At 48.2% G+C, this 19437-nt stretch overlaps 1 protein-coding gene across 1 annotated transcript in view; it reads left to right on the forward strand.

Moving 5' to 3' along the window:
- Nucleotides 1-19437, forward strand: part of GLP2R (glucagon like peptide 2 receptor) — an 82541-nt gene that overhangs the window by 20053 nt on the left and 43051 nt on the right. Inside the window, exons 4-7 of the mRNA XM_075014999.1 lie at nt 1379-1483; nt 8166-8287; nt 18832-18938; nt 19185-19341. Coding sequence (XP_074871100.1) covers nt 1379-1483; nt 8166-8287; nt 18832-18938; nt 19185-19341 — 491 coding nt within the window. The remainder of the gene's footprint in view (nt 1-1378; nt 1484-8165; nt 8288-18831; nt 18939-19184; nt 19342-19437) is intronic.

Genomic DNA, 19437 nt, shown 5'->3' on the forward strand with positions numbered 1-19437 from the left:
TCAAAGGGATTGCCCCTATCCTCTGAACATATCTGGAGTTTTATATCTGCATGCATAGTACAATGCTACTTTATTCAAAATAAACCCTTGTCAGCAATTCCAAGAGCCCTGCCACACATCTACCTTGAATGTGCCAGGTTGCAGCCCCTTTTCAGGCTCCTCCAGAATCTCCTACTGAGGTTCTGGCTGCACTTCTCCCTGCACCTTCTGATCCTGGCACACTCCATCCATGGCCCCACAAAGTTGCGGGTCCTCCTGGTCATGGTCAAGGTGACCATCTATAACACCAGGGAGAGGAGGCGGGATGAGGCAGGGGACTGCGACTGTGGGGCCTACTTCCATTCTGCCATCCACTCATGAATCCGGACAGAGTTTCTCTGGGCAGCGTCTGCTGGCTCCCTCGACGCCTTCAGTGAGCAGTGTGTGTTGTCCAGGGCCCTGTGCTTGGTATTCCTCTCTGGCTCACTTATTTTGGCCCTTTGACCCCCCACACCCATTCCTGTTCTTTCTTTAGTTGTCCCCTGTGATTATTTGGGAGCCGTTATTTTAATGGATCCCCCTCTTAAGGGGGACCTTCTAGTTGTGGGTGGGCTGCACCCACCCACTCCCTCTCTTATCCCAATAGGAGCAATTCCGAGAGTACGTTCTACAAGAACAGTACCAACATGGATAGGCTTTCTAAAGGGAGTGCCCTTACAGGACATATGTTGTGCTAGCACGTGGTCCTCTAACCACATGTTCATAGCACACTACGCAATACAGTCTTATGCAGACAAAGATTTGGCAGTAGCTAAAGCAGTACCGTCTATAGTAGCTGACCAAATCAAAATCCACCATTCAGTTAGGGGGTACTGCTCTAAGGTCACCTGTGGGGCACCCATGGTGTTAGCACACAGTGAAGAAAGAGAAGTTACTTGCTTCATGCAGTAATGAATGTTCTTCAAGATGTCTCCCCGTGTTGAGTGCTCCACAGCCTGCCTGCCTCCCCTCTACTCAGTGCAATATACATAGTTAGCACGTCAATCAAGTAACTGAGGAGAGAGTGGGGCTCTGTGCCCAACTCCGGTGGCACAAACAGCACACTGGAATCACACATGTGGAGCCCCACTCAATGTTGCTTGCAAAATCTCTGTGCTGTGGCGCTGGGCAAGACCAACATGTACCATGGGGGACACATCTTGAAGCACCATCGTTAGTGCACAAAGTGAGTAACCTTTCTTTTGCAGAATACAAGTCCCATTCTGTAACTGTGGCCTCCATTCTTGATCTAATACGTTCATAGGCTTACGGGCTAGAATGAGGCGTCATGGTCTCCATGGTTACCAGCTGCCCAAGTAATCTTTATTAAAGTAAATGTTAACTCTTTCTCCCTTTACAGGCATATATTGCAATGGAACATTTGATCAGTTTGTTTGCTGGCCTTATTCACTTCCAGGAAATGTGTCTGTTCCTTGTCCTCCGTATTTGCCCTGGCTGGAAAATGGTAATGTGATTTCTCTTTATTCAGAAAATTCATTTCAAGACTCTTCATTGCAGGAGGGACTTGTGAACTCAGGCTCTATTGTCTTGGGATTGCCTGGGGTGGGAAGGGAACATTTTTTGGGGATTATTCTGCATCACCTCTTCTTGACAGCTAGGCAGGATCATCCTACTTCAATGTGCTTCAAGCCATGTAGGGATGAGCATTGTTCTTGTCTGTACCATTCCGCCCTCCTCTTTTACATTTCAGTCAGTTTAATGCCAAGAAGTCTCTATGGAGTATTGACTTTTAAGAGAGACTTTCAGAACCCTCCAAACTCTTGTCCCTCTAAATGTCATGATGCTGACCCTTCCCTCAACGGTATCCTTGACCCTCATGGAATCCTGTGGTGGAAACTGAAGGCCAGGGTGTCCAATCTTTGGCTGTAAATTGTGGCCCTCAAGGGCAGCTGTGGTGAGAACAAATTTTATAGTATGGCTAGTTCCATAAGGATCTGGAGGCCCATTCAGGCAGCTCTGAATGTGCCCTAATTGCCTGTCTCACCATTTAGAGAGTAGGACTAGTTGTGATCAAGTGACTGCCTGGAGCACCTGTATGTCGAGAAAGGAATGAGAGAACTGAGTGAGAAACAGGAACAAGCTGGGTCTAGAGGACTGCAGAGAATCAGCCTAGGAGTTAGTGTTGTGCCCAGATGTTTACTGAGCCTATGAGAAGGACTCCAGGGAAAGACCTTGAAAGTCAGGGCTCTTTTCCAGAGCCAGAATAATTTAAAGGCAGTCCCAAAGAGCCTGGGAACTGGAACCAGAGGGTAGCTGAAGAGTGACCAAAAAGGGGAAAAGAAAGTTTTGCTTAGACTTTTGTTACCTCCTGAAGGGGACTGAACTCTGACAATCACCCAGCACAAGCTGAGGCACATGAATCCCTGGTAGTATCACAAAACCATATGGATGGGAAACTAAGGCAGGGAATACCTGCAGTGCCCGTCTTGACCATTATAGGGCAGCCATGCCTTATGACAGAATATTTTATTGACTGAACTAAAAATGTGCCTTGCAACTTTTAAACTCACTTGTGTAACCCAATCCCATCAATAGAAGGCAGGGATATTAACCAGCACCTCCCTACCTGCCTTTCTCTACCTCTCCTGCAGCACCAGAAGCACTCTGAGCCACTCCCAGTTGCAGCTGTTTAGCAGCATACCTACTGACATTTGCTGCATTACATGAGAGGGAGGAGGGGAAATTTAGCTGCCCCATCTTCTGCTTCCAAGGAAGAGTATGGCAGGAGCTCAACTTGCTTTGCTTGAGCCTAGGAGGCAGAGCTGTAACTAAGTATTTTTGTGCCCTCTCAGCTCCAAATTAAAAATATCTCTAGTTATTATTATTATTTCCGTGCCTCTGACTCCTGTGAGTTGTACCTGCCTCCCTCCAGAGCCCCATGGTACCCTTCTGCCTCCTGCAACCCTGTTCTCCCTTTCTGCTCCCTTCCACATCCCTGGTTTCCCCCTCACTGTCCTTTTTGGCTTTCTGAGCCTCAAGCTGCTTTTCTGCTCCACACTGCAGCAGGTGGTGCCACTGCTTGGCCCAACCCTTTGCCCAAGGCTCTCCCCTCCTCACCTGGAAGCTATGGCTCCAGAGCTGGAGTGCGCAGAGCCTAGGGTTGCCTAGGGCTGGCTCCAGCCTCCGTCTGGGCACAGTGGGGCACTGGGGAAGGGCCCTCCCTGACCACACTGTCTGCACACACCCATGGGTAGTAGCTATGGCTCAGCCTGGGCACTTGAAGCAGATGGAGGCCGCAGCAGTGTGGGATCAGGAAGCCCAGCTCTGCCTATGTGGAGGAGCTGACATCACCCCTCCTGGAGCTGAGGACAGAGTCCTGCAGCATGGGTGATGGGATTAACCCCTTAGCTCCTGCAAGCTGCCTAACCAGGCCAGGACAGGGGCCAGCACAGGCAATCCAGAGGCAAGAGCCTTGCAACTTACCAAAGCTACACCCAGGGCAACTGCCCGGCTTGCCCCACCTCTTTACAGTGCTGCTATGGGGACCCTAGCAAAGGACTACTCCCTTTTCCCACACCCCCTGGGGAGCTCAAAAGATGGAGAGGCTGGTACATAAGACTATTACTGTTCCCAGCCCACTTGTCCCTGCAGTAGCATTCTGGGGCTGGTTCTAATTTGCATCAATGTCCTACAGTTCCAAAAGAAGCACCCAGGAGATGTCTGCACTGCAATTAGATAACCACAGATGGTCTTTGCGAGCTGATTCAGGCTTAGTAGGCATCCTTCAGTCTGCATAGACTATGGATCACGCCCTTTCAAGTTTCAATTGAGGACTTCATTTACAGCGTCTATTGTGACTGTGTAGACCCACACGAGAGTGACAGTCCTTGCTGCATCTCTTGCAGATGTAGTGGGTGTCTGGCAAGTCCTTATTGTGCTTTCTGTGCGCTCGCTTCTCCTCTGCTAGCTGTCTGATCTTCATCTCACCCTTCTGAAGGCCCTTGTGTAACCCCTGCCTCCATCTGCTGCGGTCGTCTGCTAGTTCTTCCCAGTTGTCCAGCTCGATGTCTACCTCTCTGAGGTCTCTCTTGCAGACATCTTTGTAGCGCAACTAGGGGCGTCCAGGAGGTCTTTTGCCAGAGGCTAGCTCTCCATACAGGATGTCTTTTGGAATCCTTCCATCATTCATCCTGTGGACGTGGCCAAGCCAGCGGAGTCGACGCTGGCTGAGGAGGGTGTGCATGGTTGGGATTCCAGCTTGCTCGAGGACGGCGGTGTTGGTCACTCTGTCCTTCCATGATATTCCGAGGATGCGCCTGAGGCAGCGCAAGTGGAAGACGTTCAGCCTTTTTCCTGGCAGGCATACAGGGTCCAAGTCTTGCTGCCGTAAAGGAGGGTGCTGAGGATGCAGGCTCTGTAAACTTGCATTTTGGAGTGAGTGTACAGCTTGTTGTTATTCCACACTCTCTTGCTGAGTCTGGACAGAGTTGTGGCCGCTTTTCCGATCCTCCTATTTAGCTCAGTGTCCAACAACAGGGTGTCAGTGATGGTGGACCCGAGGTGAACGAACTCGTGGACGACCTCTACCGTATAGTTGTCAATGCTGATTGATGGGGATTCAGCTACATGCTGACTGAGTACATTTGTCGTCTTTAGGCTGATGGTAAGCCCAAAGTCCTTGCACGCTTTGGAGAGCTGATCCAGCAGTTTTTGAAGCTGGTCTTCTGTGTGAGACATTACAGCAGCAGCATCTGCGAACAGCATGTCTCTGATGAGGACTTCTCGCACCTTAGACTTAGCTTTCAGCTTTGCAAGGTTAAACAGTTTCCCATCAGATCTTGTGTGCAGCAAGATGCCCTCTGTTGAAGATCCAAAGGCACGCTTCAGGAGGAGTGCGAAGAAGATCCCAAACAATGTCGGAGCAAGCACGCATCCTTGTTTGACGCCGCTCCTGATTCTGAAAGCATCCGATAATGCGCCGTCATATTGGATGGTTCCTCTCATGTCTTCGTGGAATGACTGGATCATCTTGAGTAACCGTGGAGGACAGCCTATCTTGTGGAGCAGTTTGAACAAACCATCCCTGCTGACCAAGTCAAAGGCCTTGGTCAGGTCGATGAAGGCTATGTAGAGTAGCTTTCTATGCTCCCTGCACTTCTCCTGCAGCTGCCTTAGAGAGAAGACCATGTCAACAGTAGACCTCCCTGCGCGGAATCCGCACTGCGATTCGGGGTACACCCTCTCAGCAATCTTCTGGAGTCTGCCAAGGATGACGCGAGCGAACAGTTTACCAGTGACGCTTAGGAGGGAGATTCCACGGTAGTTGTTGTAGTCGCTTCTGTCTCCTTTGTTCTTACACAACGTTACAATATTAGCATCGCGCATATCCTGTGGAACCTCACCCTCTTTCCGGCACAGGCACAGTAGCTCATGTAGGGGTTCCAGGAGTGTGTCCACGGCACGTTTGATTACCTCTGGTGGTATACCATCCTGACCAGGGGCCTTTCCTGCTGCAATGCTGTTGATGGCTCTCTTCAGTTCATCCACAGTCGGTTCTTGATCCAGTTCGTCCATTACTGGTAGGAGCTTGACGGCATCGAGGGCTGCGTCCAACCACAACATTCTCACGTGAGTACAGCTCGGAGTAGTGCTCAACCCAGCGCTCCATCTGTTTGGCTTTGTCAGCAATGACTTCACCAGATTTGGATTCAGGCTTAAGGACTGTTTGTTTGTTTTGTAGCTGTTCTAACTTGGGCTGCAGGTCCAGCCCTGAAACTCCTCCACTTGACAGGGCCCAGAAAGTGGGCTTCAGCCTCACGCTGAATGTCAGCTTTACCATTAAATAGTCCGTTAGTATGAGTCCCAGTAGCCCAAGTCAGTGTCAGTCCTGGTTTGGGTTTTTAATTTTCATGTGGATATAACCATTGGGGCACAGCACAATCCAACTACTTGTTCTTCTAGAATCTGACACATCCATCCCCATTACCTCATCTGACCTTCCCCTGCCTGCCCTTCAGCAGCTGAAGAGAGTGAAGTACAAGAATCAACTTTGCCAACTCTATGTCCACTGAAAACAACTAAGCCAGGATATAAACAGAAACAGACATGGATAGTTTCTGATTCTTCTGCAATTCTTAACCTTCTGTACAGAAACAGTAAGAGAGAGATAGTCGTGTTAGTCTGTATTCTATCAAAACAAAAAAGCAGCCATGTAGCACTTTAAAGAGTAACAAAATAATTTATTAGGTGATGAGCTTTTGTGGAGCGTACGCACTTCTTCAGATCTATAGCCTTGCCAGAACAGACTCTGTGTATAAATCACAGAGGTCCAGAAATAGTTACCAAGGTTGACAAATCAGAAAAGTTGGTATCAAATGTGGCAAATCAGATAGAAGAGCAGAAAGAGAGGGGTAAGGGGTGGGCAAGTTAAATGTAGGTCCAAGTATGTGAAAGAGTCCTTATAATGGGTCAGGTAATTGCTGTCCCTGTTCAAGCCAAGTGTGAATGTGTTGAATTTGAATATGAATGTTAGTTCTGAATACTTTCTCTGTAGACGGTTGTTAAAGTCTCTTTTCTCCAGAACACAAACTCTCACGTCTTTAGCAGAATGGCCTACTCCATTAAAATGCTGGCAGACAGGTAAGGAAACAGAACTAGGTAAAGATCCACAGTAATGACTGTGGGCTCATAAACCATATAATTAATAACATATGGCCAACAGGGTCGGATAGCCCTTTTTGAAGGTGTTCTTGACCTTTTAAGAAACTGTCTAGAGGGCTGTGCTCCAGCCTCACCTTGCTTCTTTCATTGCTACAATAGCCATGATGTTCAGGGCACATGTATTTCCAAAACGGCCCAACCTCTGTCTTTCCCCTGGGATGGAGGATCTCCTAACACTGGGTATATTCTTCAAATGCCAACAGCTCCAGTGCAGTGGTTTCTAGATATTTCATGGCTCCCTATCGCTGCCAACCCTAGCTGCTCAAAAATCCTAAATCAGATGCCTAAAGTCATGAGATTAAAAATCATGTTTTCAGTGCCTGCAGCTTTCTTTCCTCATGGGAGGAAGCTGCATACCCTTGGTTTGTATAGGATCAGCTCCCAATCAAAGTTCAGCCTTCAACACACACACAAAGCTGCAGCCTCTCTAGGCATAACTTCTAGGGGCTCCACAAACCCTTCTTTATTTCTGGTGTGTGTGTAGGAGACACTCCATTGCCCTTTGTCACTTTCCTTGCTAGAAAGGCCAGGGTCAAGCTCCGCCAAAACAGTCTTCTGCCCACACCTGTCTCCTAAATTATCTTCCCCACATTTTCCCTCCCTTTGCTATCAGATTCTCCTTCTTTGCTGTTTCTCAGCCCCTTGCATTTTCCTCAGTCGGGCTTACTCCCTGACTGCCTTGTGCTTCCAGTAGTTTGGCCTCCTGCTCACTACACTTACCTAAGCTTCCTCCAGCCAGGACTCCTAGTCTTCACATTCTCTGTGCCAATGGACCTACACTATTTCACACCAGCTGAGGATGTGACCCCTAAATTTGGTGATGAGGCACCACGATCTGATGTGCCAGATCATAAGAGGATGGATTTTTTAATGACAAAATCATCCTTTGATGTACTCACTATACAGTAAACTCTTATATTCAGCATTCTATTATCTAGAACTCTCAAATAACCCACATTTTAACCATAAGTAAATTTTAGTTACATTCTCCATGAGTGTAGTGTAGTGAAAGTAAATTCAAATACAGCAAATACAGTATACCTTTACAGTGTACAACACTACTGTTTGGTAAATAAAGTACTCTGCATGTCTTTTTTTTTTCTGTTTCTTAATATCTAATGTTCTTTTTCTTTCATGACCTGCATTGTTAGGCATACCTCTCTATTATCCAGAGTATTTACATATCCGGCTACCTCCCCACCGCAGGGCTGCTGGATATGAAAGAGTTTACTGTATTTGCTTTTTGAAAATACTGTGGAAATCATGGGCATTTCTTTTGATGATATAGTCATATACTAAGTTTCTATTTTCTCCTGAATAGACATTGCAAAGAATCATCAAAAACCACAGCAAAGATTTCTCTACTGAGATTTCCCTAGCTTTGCTGAAAGCGTGGAATTTGTGAAGTACAGGAAAAATGAAATATACGTCTTGACTTTTCAGACTGAAGCTCTGTTTACTTTCAGGAAGTGCAAGAAAAGTATACAGAGTCTGCTTGGACCAGGGAATCTGGCAAACAGAAGAGAACTCAACAGATATTTGGCGTGATAATTCAGAGTGCTTAGAGGAGAATCACTTCAACCCACAAGTAAGTATGATGTTTTCTTTTATGCTTTAATCTTCTTAATCCCTCCTTGAATAATTGATCAGATGTTTCCACTGAATAGCTGCAGAGGAGAGCCAGACTTGTTTAGGTTATGATATGCTTGTGCTCTGAACAGGGATCAGGGCTCAAAGAATTCTGAGTGCTTTGGGTTCAGCAAATACAGTAGTGCACAGACAACCCGGGACATTTTTTGTAGTGTTTTGGGAACAACTTCTTCATGCAAGTGCTAGAGGAACCAGTTAGGGGACAGGCTCCTCTTGACCTGCTACTCTCAAACAGGGAAGAATGGGTAGGGGAATTCAGGATCCTGACCAAAGGAAGAAAGGAGAGCAGCAGAATATGGACCTTGGATTTCAGAAAAGCAGACTTTGACTCCCTCAGAGAAATGACCACCTGGGAAGCTAATACAAGGATAAAAATAAGAGTTGCATGCTGGTGTCTGCTCAGATTTCCTATTCCACATCACTTGAAGTTCTTATACATTAACTTCTTTTAATTCGTCTTTATTTGCATCTTAAGTTTAGAAACAAAACTTGGGTATGTGGTGTTCAAAATGACTACATGATAGACCTGGGTAGCAGCTATCCTTAAATTATTTTAAAACTAAACTAAAATTAAAAGAAAATCAAAGAATATTTTGACTGTCATGCCATACCATGACATTCTGTGTTATGCACTGATCTCTTGGTGGTCACTAGACAAATGAATAGGATGTCTTCATCTCACCCTCCTATTTGCAAGTCTATTGATGGCTGATCAGCCCAATTCTGGAGCCACAGGTCTTGTTACAGAAGGGACAGGTGTCGGGGCAGTTTTTGATGCTCTTTCCTTCATCTCCACCTCACCTCGTCTGCACTGTGGCAGGACCTCTCAGATTGTGCCACCCCCTCATGGATTACCACTCTTCACTGGGTATGGACCTGGGCGAGCTTCTCCCAAGTGTTGACACCGATAATGCGCTTTTTCATGTGCACCTTCAGCGTATCCTTATATCTCTTCCTTTGGCCCCCAACTCTCCACCATCCTTCCTTCAGCTTGGAAAACAGAATTTTACATGGGAGATGCTGATCAGACATGCAAATCATATGACCAGTCCAATGAAATTTTTCATAAATGATAACGGCTTCAGTACTGGTCATGTTCAACTTTTCCAGGACACTAGTGTTTTTGCACCTATCTCCCAACAGATATTTAGGACTCTCCTGGGACAGCGTTGATGATACTGTTCAAGTGCTTTCAAATGACACTTGTATGTTGTTCGGGTTTCACAAGCATACAGTTGTGTTGGAATAACCACTGTGCTGTATACAAGGAGTTTTGTCTTGGCATAGATGTCCTGGTGTTTGAAGACCCTGGAGAAGAGCAGAGCTTGCACAGCTCAGCTGATGCTGGATTTCTGCACAAGTGTTGACTTTAGGAGAAAGATGACTTCCAAGGTATGGGAAATGCTTCACATTTTCCAGCAGTTCTCTGGTTACCTCAATAGAAGGTACATGAGATTGCCCTGTTGGTGAGGGTTAGTGCCGCATCTTGATCTTTTTGATGTTCAGTATGAGAGTGAGATTCTGGTATGCTTTGGTGAAGGTGCTTAAGATAGTGTGTGAAGGGCTCTGAGAGAGAGAGAGAGAGCAGCAACCACATTGTCATCTGCGTGTTGGAACTCCGCGATTAAGGTCATAGAAGTCTTGCTTGCAGCCATCAGTCTCCTGAGATTGAAAAGCTTCTTGTTCATTCTCTAGACAATCTTCATACCACCTGAAAGCTTGCCATCAGTGAGGTGAAGGGTCATGACAATGAAAGTTCAGAACAATGATTTTCTTGTTTTGACTCCTGTTTTAACATCAAAGAGGTTGCTTTGGGATCCATTGTTGCTCAGTATTGTGGCAGTCATGTTGTCACAAAGCAGCCTCAAGATGATGATGCATGTTTTGGAGCAGCACTGAGGAATTGTCAATGCTTTGGGTAGGTCGATAAAACTCATATATAAAACTTGGTTTAGTTCATGATATTTTTCTTGCCATTGCCAGATAGTAAAGCTTATGCCTGCTGTTCCTTGGAATGGTTGGAAGCCACACCAGGGTTCTGGGAGAATTTCTTCTGAGAGTGGCAGGAGTTGGTTTGCAAGGATTTGAGCTAAGATTTTCCCTGCTGTTGCCAGGACAGGGATGCCATGATAGTTTCCACAGTCGGACTTGTTACACTGATCATCAGCCTCTTGAAAAAGGGTATCTCTGAATTCTAACAGCATATGCTCTTGATCCCACATCTTGGGAATCAAGAAATGGAGTTGCTTGTAGAGCACTGACTGGCCCATTTTGAACACTTCATCAGGGATTCCATCTAGTCCAGTTGCCTGTTGCATTTCCTTGCTTTGATGGCTTCATGGACCTCACCCTGGGTAGGAAGTGTTGCAGGATTGTCTCTCGGTGGCTGCTGAGGGACTTGGTCAAGGGATTCTAGGACCACTGGTGGAAGGGCAGTTAAAGAGCTCGTTATCGTGCTCCCTCTAGTGAGAAACAATTGCTTCATTGGTCTTTCAAGAGCTGAGTACCATCCTTTGATCTCAGGGGACTGATTCCATCATTTCTTGGCCCATAAACAGCTTTGGTGGCATTGAAGAAACCTCTTGTATCGTCGATGTCTACAAAATGCAGGAGTTCTTGCACCTTCTCAGTCCACCATTTGGTTTTTCCAGAGTCCTTGTTTTACGTTGGACTTCTGCCTTGGCCACAATCAGGCATTCAATTTTACATCGTTCTCATCAAACCAGTGCTGATGCTTCTTGGACTGGTAGCCAGTGGTTTCTCTGCAAGTTCCAGTGTTGGCATTTTTCAGTTGGCACCAGTGTTCTTCCACATCTTCAGGATGTACTGTCAGCGGCTTCCTTTCAAGTGCTATCTGGAAGTCACTTCATCTGATGGGGTCCTTCAAACCTTGTACATTGATCTTTCATTGGATCAGTTTCCTCTGAGTTCTCCATTTGGTGACAGTCCTAACTGCCTTCTTCATGGATCAAATTAAGGCAATGATCAGTCCAGCAGTTACTAGCACTAGTCATTGCACATGTGAGAAGGACATCACACTGGTCTTGGTTGCAGAAAATGACATGGTCTATGGGGTGTCAGCGTTTTGATTAACGATGGCGCTATGAAGTCATAAATTTGTTTTTCTGTTGGAAGAGGGCATGCATGATGATTAGCTCATATTCCACGCATTTCAAAAGGAGGAGCACTCCCTTGGAATTGCTATTGTCGACTCCTTCTTTCCCAATGGCAGTCTGCCAGAGGTCCACATCTCTTCTAACCCTGGCATTGATATCCCCCAAGAGAATAATATTGTCGCCTTTGGGACTATCTTTCAAGACTGCGTTCAACTGGGTTTACAACTTATCTTTGGTGGTGGTCTTCGAGTGATTGCTCATGTGCATTCCAATTTGGGTGTGCGCCGTGCGCATGCCCAGTTGCTGGAAGCTTTTTGCCCTAGCCAGTAGCCTTAGGGTTGGTGCAGCGCCCCCTGGAGTGGCGCCCGTATGGCCACCCATATATGCACCACCCAACCCACCCACCCCCGCTCAGTTCCTTCTCCCCGCGGTGTCGGTTGCTGGAGCTTAACACTTCTTGAGAGTTTGCTGGTAGCCTTTGTTGCTTTAATTAGTTGTAAATAGTTCACTTTTTGTTATCTACCATAGGAAATTAGCACTTAGTAAGCCGAGGTGGGTCTTTAACCCTCTTGGCGCCTCACCACCAGGCAATGCCTGGCTCTCTGGGTTTTAAAAACTGTTCTACATGTGGCAAATGTATGCCCAAGAGTGACCCACATAAAGCTTGTCTGGGCTGCCTTGGTGAATCTCATCTCCGAGAGCGTTGCTCCACATGCAAGGCCTTCAAGTCGAGGACTCTCAAAGATAGAGCTCAAAGACTAAAAGTTCTCCTTATGGAGTCAGCCTTGTGCCCGGAGGGTTCCTGGGCGGGAACGCAGAGTGCCGCATCTTCGGTGCAGAGCGCTGTGGCACCATTGGTGCTGTCAGAGGACTCCCAGCGCCAAGAGTTGGATTCAGCGCCTAGCACCTTCCAGTGCCACAAGAGTCAGTTTCTGGTGCTGTGCAAGAAGACGAGATGGCACCAGGGCCGTTCAAGACAGGCGTCTGGAGAGTCCACCAATGCACACCGGAGCAAGGTCACGAAGTGCCGGCGTCGACTTCAGTGCGAGGCAGGAGCCTGCGCTCTCCCAGGCCGCCTTCGATGCCGGAGGCGTTTGGTGCTGCTCAAGGCCTCCTGCAATTTACGGTGCTGTTACAAACACCTCGCTGGGAGCCTTAGTCACCCTTGCTCCAGACACCGGGTCAGGCTCCAGGGACCCCGGCACAGCTCCCGACACCACGGGGACCCCAACAATCCATTGGCACCATGCATATGGGACTGAGCCTGCAGGAACCAATGAGAAGCATGGGACCCTTGGCACCACCATACTCATCGGTCTCAGGGTCCGTCTCGGAATCTGACACCCTTTACTCTGGCTCAGCAAGGAGCGAGAGTATGAGGTCATCCCGATGCAATGGGCACCGGCGCCACTCCCGACGCTCCCTGGAAGGAGAATGGCAAAGGCACCATTGGGGGCACCACAGTGGCCCTTCTGGACCCCATGGGCTATCCACGCGGAGCAAGGGCAAGCTGCTGGTCTCCCGTTCAGGGTGCCGGGCACTACCCAGGTGCTGAGATTGGCACCAACAGCAGCCCTCGGAGCCCCGCTGGAGGAGCAAGGGGAGTAATCGACACCAGCTCCGATGGCCGTACCGGCACCATCGCCGGCGTCGACATCGGCACCAGGTCACCTGGGAGTGACCCAAGCATGGGTGCTGTCAGTACAGGCACCAGGTACTGTGGTGCAATGGACACCAGCGCCAATTGAACCGGTGCCGTCCCCAGTGCAGAGTGGCCCTGTTTTCATAACACCACAACAGGGACCACTAGGGGGCCCTCCGCCCCAGGCACTGAGCACAGTGCCACAGAGTGTGGTGCCAGGGACTCAAGCAGCGGTGCCAGAATCCTCTGGATCAACAGGTTGGGAGGGTATGTTGGTTTCATCTTCGTTTTCTCCAGATGAGGCATTAGCTGGGTCCTCTGCATCCCCAGTACTGGAGGATGGAGGCGCGTACCAGCAACTGTTGAGGAGGGTCGCCCAGAGCCTGGGGGTACAGGCGGAAGAGGTCAGGGCTGAAGTGGACCCTGTCACTAACATCCTTTCAACCTCTGCACCGTCCAGGGTGGCGCTGCCTATTATAAAGACAATTGCCAACACGGCTAAGACAGTGTGGCAAACCTCAGCCTCAGCCTTGCCCACAGCTAGGAAAAATGAACACAGGTATTTTGTCCTGGCACAGGGAAATGAACATCTGTTCACCCATACTCCCCTGACTCCCTTGTTGTGGGTGCGGTGAACAATAGGGAGAGACAGGGGCTTCAAGGGCCCTCCCCCAAGAACAAGGATGCCAAAAGACTAGACCTATACAGTAGAAAAGTTTACTCCGCAGGTGGTCTGCAGCTGAGAATTACTAACCAGCAGGCCATGGTTAGCAGATGTGTATAATACAGCCAGTTCCATGGACTGTTTCGCGGAACTGCTTCCACAGGACACCAAGACAGACTTTACGGCCCTGGTAATGGAGCAGAGGCTCATTTCCAGAGCAGTGCTGCAGGCCGCCCTAGATGCAGCCACTAGGGTTATGGCCTCGGGTATTGCCATGCGAAGGGGAGCATGGCTTCAGGTCTTAAGACGCTTGCAAAAGGTGCAGCATTCCATTCAAGACCTCCTTTTGAAGGCCCCTTTCTATTTTCAGAGAAAACAGATAAGAGACTTCATGGCATGAAAGACTCTCAATCCACATTACTCTCACTGGATCTATACACACCGGTGACCCAAAGAAGGCGGTTTAATCCTAGGCCCCAGTTCAGACAGTTCCCCCAGCAGCAACGGGAGGGGAACAGAAGAAGGGGCCGCCATAATAGGAGGCATCAGGGTCACCAAACGCAGGACCAGGGCCACACTAAAACTCCTCCTGGGCCCAGACACCAGTTTTGACAGGGCAGTCGAGAGCGTTGTACCGCCCACTCCCATAGTTCCAGCCCAAGGTTTATTTTCACTCCGCTTATCCAGATTCTACCAGGCATGGTGCAGCATAACTTCAAACCAGTGGGTCCTCTGCATGGTAGAAAAGGGATGTGCCATACAATTTTCTTCTTACCCCCCCCTTTGGAACCCCCTTCCCCATCCTTCTTCAGGGACCCTTCTCACAAGATAGTTCTCAGACAGGAGGTAGGAATCCTCCTCCAAAAGGGGGCTATAGAGGAAGTCCCCCAGGAATTCCAGGGACAGGGATTTTATTCCCACTATTTCCTCATTCCGAAAGTGAAAGAGGGGCTGAGGCCCATCTTGGACCTACAAAATCTCAACAAATTTGTGAGAGACAGTTTCCTATGATATCCCTGGGAATAATTATCCTAATGCTGGAACGAGGGGATTGGTTCGTAGCTCTCGACTTACAGGATGCATGTTTCCATGTAGCAATTTATCCGTCTCACAGGAGATTCCTCAGATTTGTGCTAGGGAAGGACCATTATCAATTTACAGTCCTCCTGTTCAGACTCTCCTCAGCCCCGAGAGGCTTTATCAAATGCATGTCAATAGTGGCAGCCTTCTTATGCAGGCGAGGTGTGCACCTGTTCCCGTACCTAGACGACTGGCTGATCAAGGGTCAGTCACAAGGACAAGTGTCGCAACATGTACAGCTAATAAGAGCAACGTGTGACACATTAGGCTTCCTAGTAAACGAGGCAAAGTCTGTGTTAGTACCAACTCAAGTCATAGAATTCGTAGGCGCATGTCTCTAGACGCAAAGCAAGCCAGAGTGCTTCTGCCACACAGCAGGGTCCGGGCAATGGCAGCTTGCATACAAGCCCCAATAAGGTTCCCAACCACAACAGCTAGGGGCTGCCTCAGATTGTTGGGACACATGGCGGCGTGCATGTTCATAGTCCAGCATGCCAGGTTACGAATGTGCCCCTTTCATATGTGGCTCGCCTCGGTATACAGACCTGTCAGGGACAGCATAGACATGTTAGTCACAGTCCCCCACGAAGTGTTAACACTACACTGGTGGCTGGAGGACAGGTCAGTCTGGATGGGGGTACCCTTCAAACCCCCACAACCCTCCCTCTCCCTGGTCACGGATGCATCAGACCTTGGCTGGGGAGCGCACTTGGGGGACCGCCAGATGCAGGCCTTGTAGGGCAAAACAGACGCTCATCTCCACGTAAATGTGAGAGAGCTCAGAGCAGTTCATTTGGCATGCGAAGTATTTCAGAACGAGCTGAAGGGGCACTGTGTAGCAGTCAGCACAGACAACACCACAGCAGTGTACTATATAAACAAACAAGAGGGTGCACGCTCGTCGCCTCTGTGTCTAGAAGCCCTCGCGCTTTGGGATTTCTGCATCCAACACCAGATTCTTCTGAGGGCGTTCTACCTGCCTGGGACTCAGAACTCTCTGGCAGACCACCTCAGCAAGTCCTTCGTGGACCACGAGTGGTCATTACAGACAGAAGTACTGAATTCAGTTTTCCAGAGGTGGGGGCGTCCCCAGGTAGACCTCTTTGCCACGCATCTCAATGCGAAGTGCAGGACATTCTGCTCTTACCAGAACCCAAGTCCAGGTTCTTGGGCAGACACCTTCAGCATCTGTTGGTCGGGCCTGTTGCTGTATGCCTTTCCACCGGGTACTGCTCATCCACGAAACGCTGTTGAAAATTCAGTCAGACCGAGCGTCAGTAATCCTGGTGGCCCCGGCCTGGGCTCAACAACATTGGTACTCGACCCTCTTGGAGATGTCCACTCACGCTCCAGAGATACTCCCGCTGCACCCGGACCTGCTGACACAGGAGGAGGGGAGACTGCAGCACCCCAATCTCCAAGCGCTGCACCTGACAGCATGGAGGCTCCATAGCTGAGACCGGTGGAGCTGGCCTGCTCCCAACCTGTCAGGGAAGTATTGTTGAACAGCAGGAAACCCTCTACAAGGGTAGCATATGTAGCCAAATGGAAAAGACTTACCATTTGGGCCACCCAAAAGGGGATGTCCCCAGGAGAGGCCACAATACCAAGTATCCTAGATTACTTGCTGGCTCTGAGCCAGGAGGGGCTGTCAGTATCCTCCCTAAAGGTGCACCTGGCAGGCATTTTGGCGTTCCACCCAGGGGACGGGAGGTTTTCAGTCTTCTCAGACCCAGTGGTAAAAAGGTTCATGAAGGGAATGGAGAGAGTCAGACCACAGGTTCGGGCCCCCCGCTCCCAATGTGGGACCTTAATTTGGTTTTGTCTAAGCTGATGGCTCCCTCTTTTGAACCTCTCGCCTCTTGTTCTATGTTGCTTCTTACTTATAAGGTGGCATTCCTGGTGGCCATTATCTCAGCCAGAAGGGTATCAGAGCTAAGGGCCCTGACAGTGGACCCAGTTTATACAGTGTTCCACAAGGACAAGGTTAGACTAAGACCCCACCCAACATTTCAGCCTAAGGTGGTCTCCCCTTTCCATATGAACCAAGACATCACCTTACCGGTGTTTTACCCAAAGCCCCATGCCTCCCCTAGGGAGCAGAGCCTACACACCTTGGATATACGGAGGGCACTGGCCTTCTATATGGACAGGATCAAACCCATCCGGAAGTCACAGCAGCTGTTCGTTGCAGTAGCAGACAGGATGAAGTGGCATCCAGTCTCCTCTCAGCGGATCTCCTCCTGGATAGTAACCTGTATCAGTGAGTGTTACAAACTGGCAGGGGTTCCCCATCTGCCAATCAGGGCACACTCCACAGGGGCACAGGCATCCTCTGTGGCATTCTTAGCCAAAGTCTCTATCCACGACATTTGCAGAGCGGCCACTTGGTCTTCCATTCACACGTTCGCAGTGCATTACGCAGTTGCGCAGCACGCTAGGGAAGACACTGCAGTGGGCAGGGCTGTCCTGCACTCCTTTCAGGGCTCTGACCCTGCCTTCTAGGCATTGGCTTGCATTCACCCAAATTGGAATGCACATGAGCAATCTCTCGAAGAAGAAAAGACAGTTACTTGTTCTGTAACTGGTGTTCTTCGAGATGTGTTGCTCATGTCCATTCCAAAACCCTCCTGCCTTCCTCTCTGTCGGAGTAGCCAGCAAGAAGGAACTGAGCGGGGGTGTGGGGCGGGTGGTGCATATATGGGTGGCCATATGGGCACCACTCCAGGGGGCGCCACACCGACCCTAAGGCTACTGGCTAGGGCAAAAAGCGTCCAGCAACTGGGCATGCGCATGGCGCACACCCAAATTGGAATGGACATGAGCAACACATCTCAAAGAACAGCAGTTACGGAACAGGTAACTGTCTTTTACAGTTGGTGCATTAAGCACTCTTGATGGTTGCCTGTTGGTGTTTTGGTAAGCTTCAAGCGGAGAGTCATGAGGTGCTCATTGATGCTGACAGGGACTTCGGATAGGATCTTTGTCAGTTCATTTTTTTTATGGCAAATCCTGCTCCATTAATTCATTTTTCTTCCTGTGGGGTTCTTTTCCAGAAAAAGGTGTAACCTCCACCTTCTTCTCATAGCAGTCTTTTTTGATCTGAGCATTTCTGCCAAGGCAGCTATATTGGTATTGAATTGTCACAGCTTGTGGGTGATAATTGCAGTACATCTTTCAGGTTGCCCGCTGTCTGAGTGGTCCATTGGAGTCTGAATATTCCATGTTCCAAAGTTTATCATTTGATTTCAACTGTCTAGAGATGAACCCACTGGATGTGGTTATCTAGTCAGAGGGGTTGAGGTGGACTATGTGTAGAACACCTTTTCTAGCCCCCCTTTCCATGTGGCGTGAGCAGAGCAGATCCTAAATAGGGCTGCTTAGTCATAGATGTAGCAAGCTGGACCATTCTACCACCTCAGTCCTTGAAATGGAACAACCAATACATACATCAACTAACTACGTGGTGATCCAGGACTGAAAGGTTCCAGATTTTACAGTCCTGCCCCCATTACCATTTGCAAGTCACAGTAGGGCTTAAGTTTAGGAGAGTAGTACCCAGAGGAAGATGCCTATGTGTGAGTTCTTTTAACGGGGTGGCAGGTGGGGGGTTGTTGCACAACAGCCACCACATGATCCTTGATGGATCGAAGGTGCAGATCTCAGCATGGGATGTACCATTTTCAAAATTAGATCCTATCAACCTATTCCAAATACTAAATTATTTCAAATTTTAAAACCTGCTAATCATATATGGCTTGCTATATCACTTCCCGCCTGTTGATCTCAAGTGTTACTGAGGAGGGTCATTTACAGATGGAGAAACTCAGGTTTGGGGTATTTAAGTGATTTGCCTCGGGACGCACAGCTGGTTAGGACAAACTATAGAACCTCATGTTGCCAGCACCCTATCTGGTGAACCAGGCTGACTCCCACACTTGCACAACTTTTTATTTTTTCTCTCTTGTTCCTATGAACAGGAAGAAGAACACATGTTACTTTCCACACTACAGTTACTGTACACTGTTGGATATGCTTTGTCTCTTACTTGCCTTGTTTTAGCTCTGCTTATACTTCTGCTCCTCAGGTTAGTGTTAACCAATGTTGTTAGTACATATCTTGCATTCTAGAATTTACGAATTCTCTTGTCACGTAACTGAGTTTATAATTCCGTGTAAGATGTAACAATATAAATTGTAAGGATACAGGCTATGAAAATGTAATTATTGAACATAATCTGTTGATGACAGTAATATGAATACAATGATATTGTTCTTAATTAAATGTATTCAAAATGACTCATAAGGGGGGCATTCTTTCTGTACTTCCACAGAAGACTTCATTGCACTAGAAACTACATCCATATGAATTTATTTGCTTCCTTTATACTGCGAGGCACAGCAGTTCTCATAAAAGATACTATATTACATAATACTTATTCAAAAAGACCAAATAATGAAACTGGATGGATTTCTTACTTCAGTCCTGAGGTACTTCTGTGTTAAATCATTTTAATAGTATAATTTGTGCTGCAATAATTAAAGTTGCAAAACGGCTTCCCTTAGGACTAACAGGTTTTTGATGCT

This window comes from Carettochelys insculpta, chromosome 20 (assembly GCF_033958435.1).
Source record: "Carettochelys insculpta isolate YL-2023 chromosome 20, ASM3395843v1, whole genome shotgun sequence".
NCBI classification, from domain to species: domain Eukaryota; kingdom Metazoa; phylum Chordata; order Testudines; family Carettochelyidae; genus Carettochelys; species Carettochelys insculpta.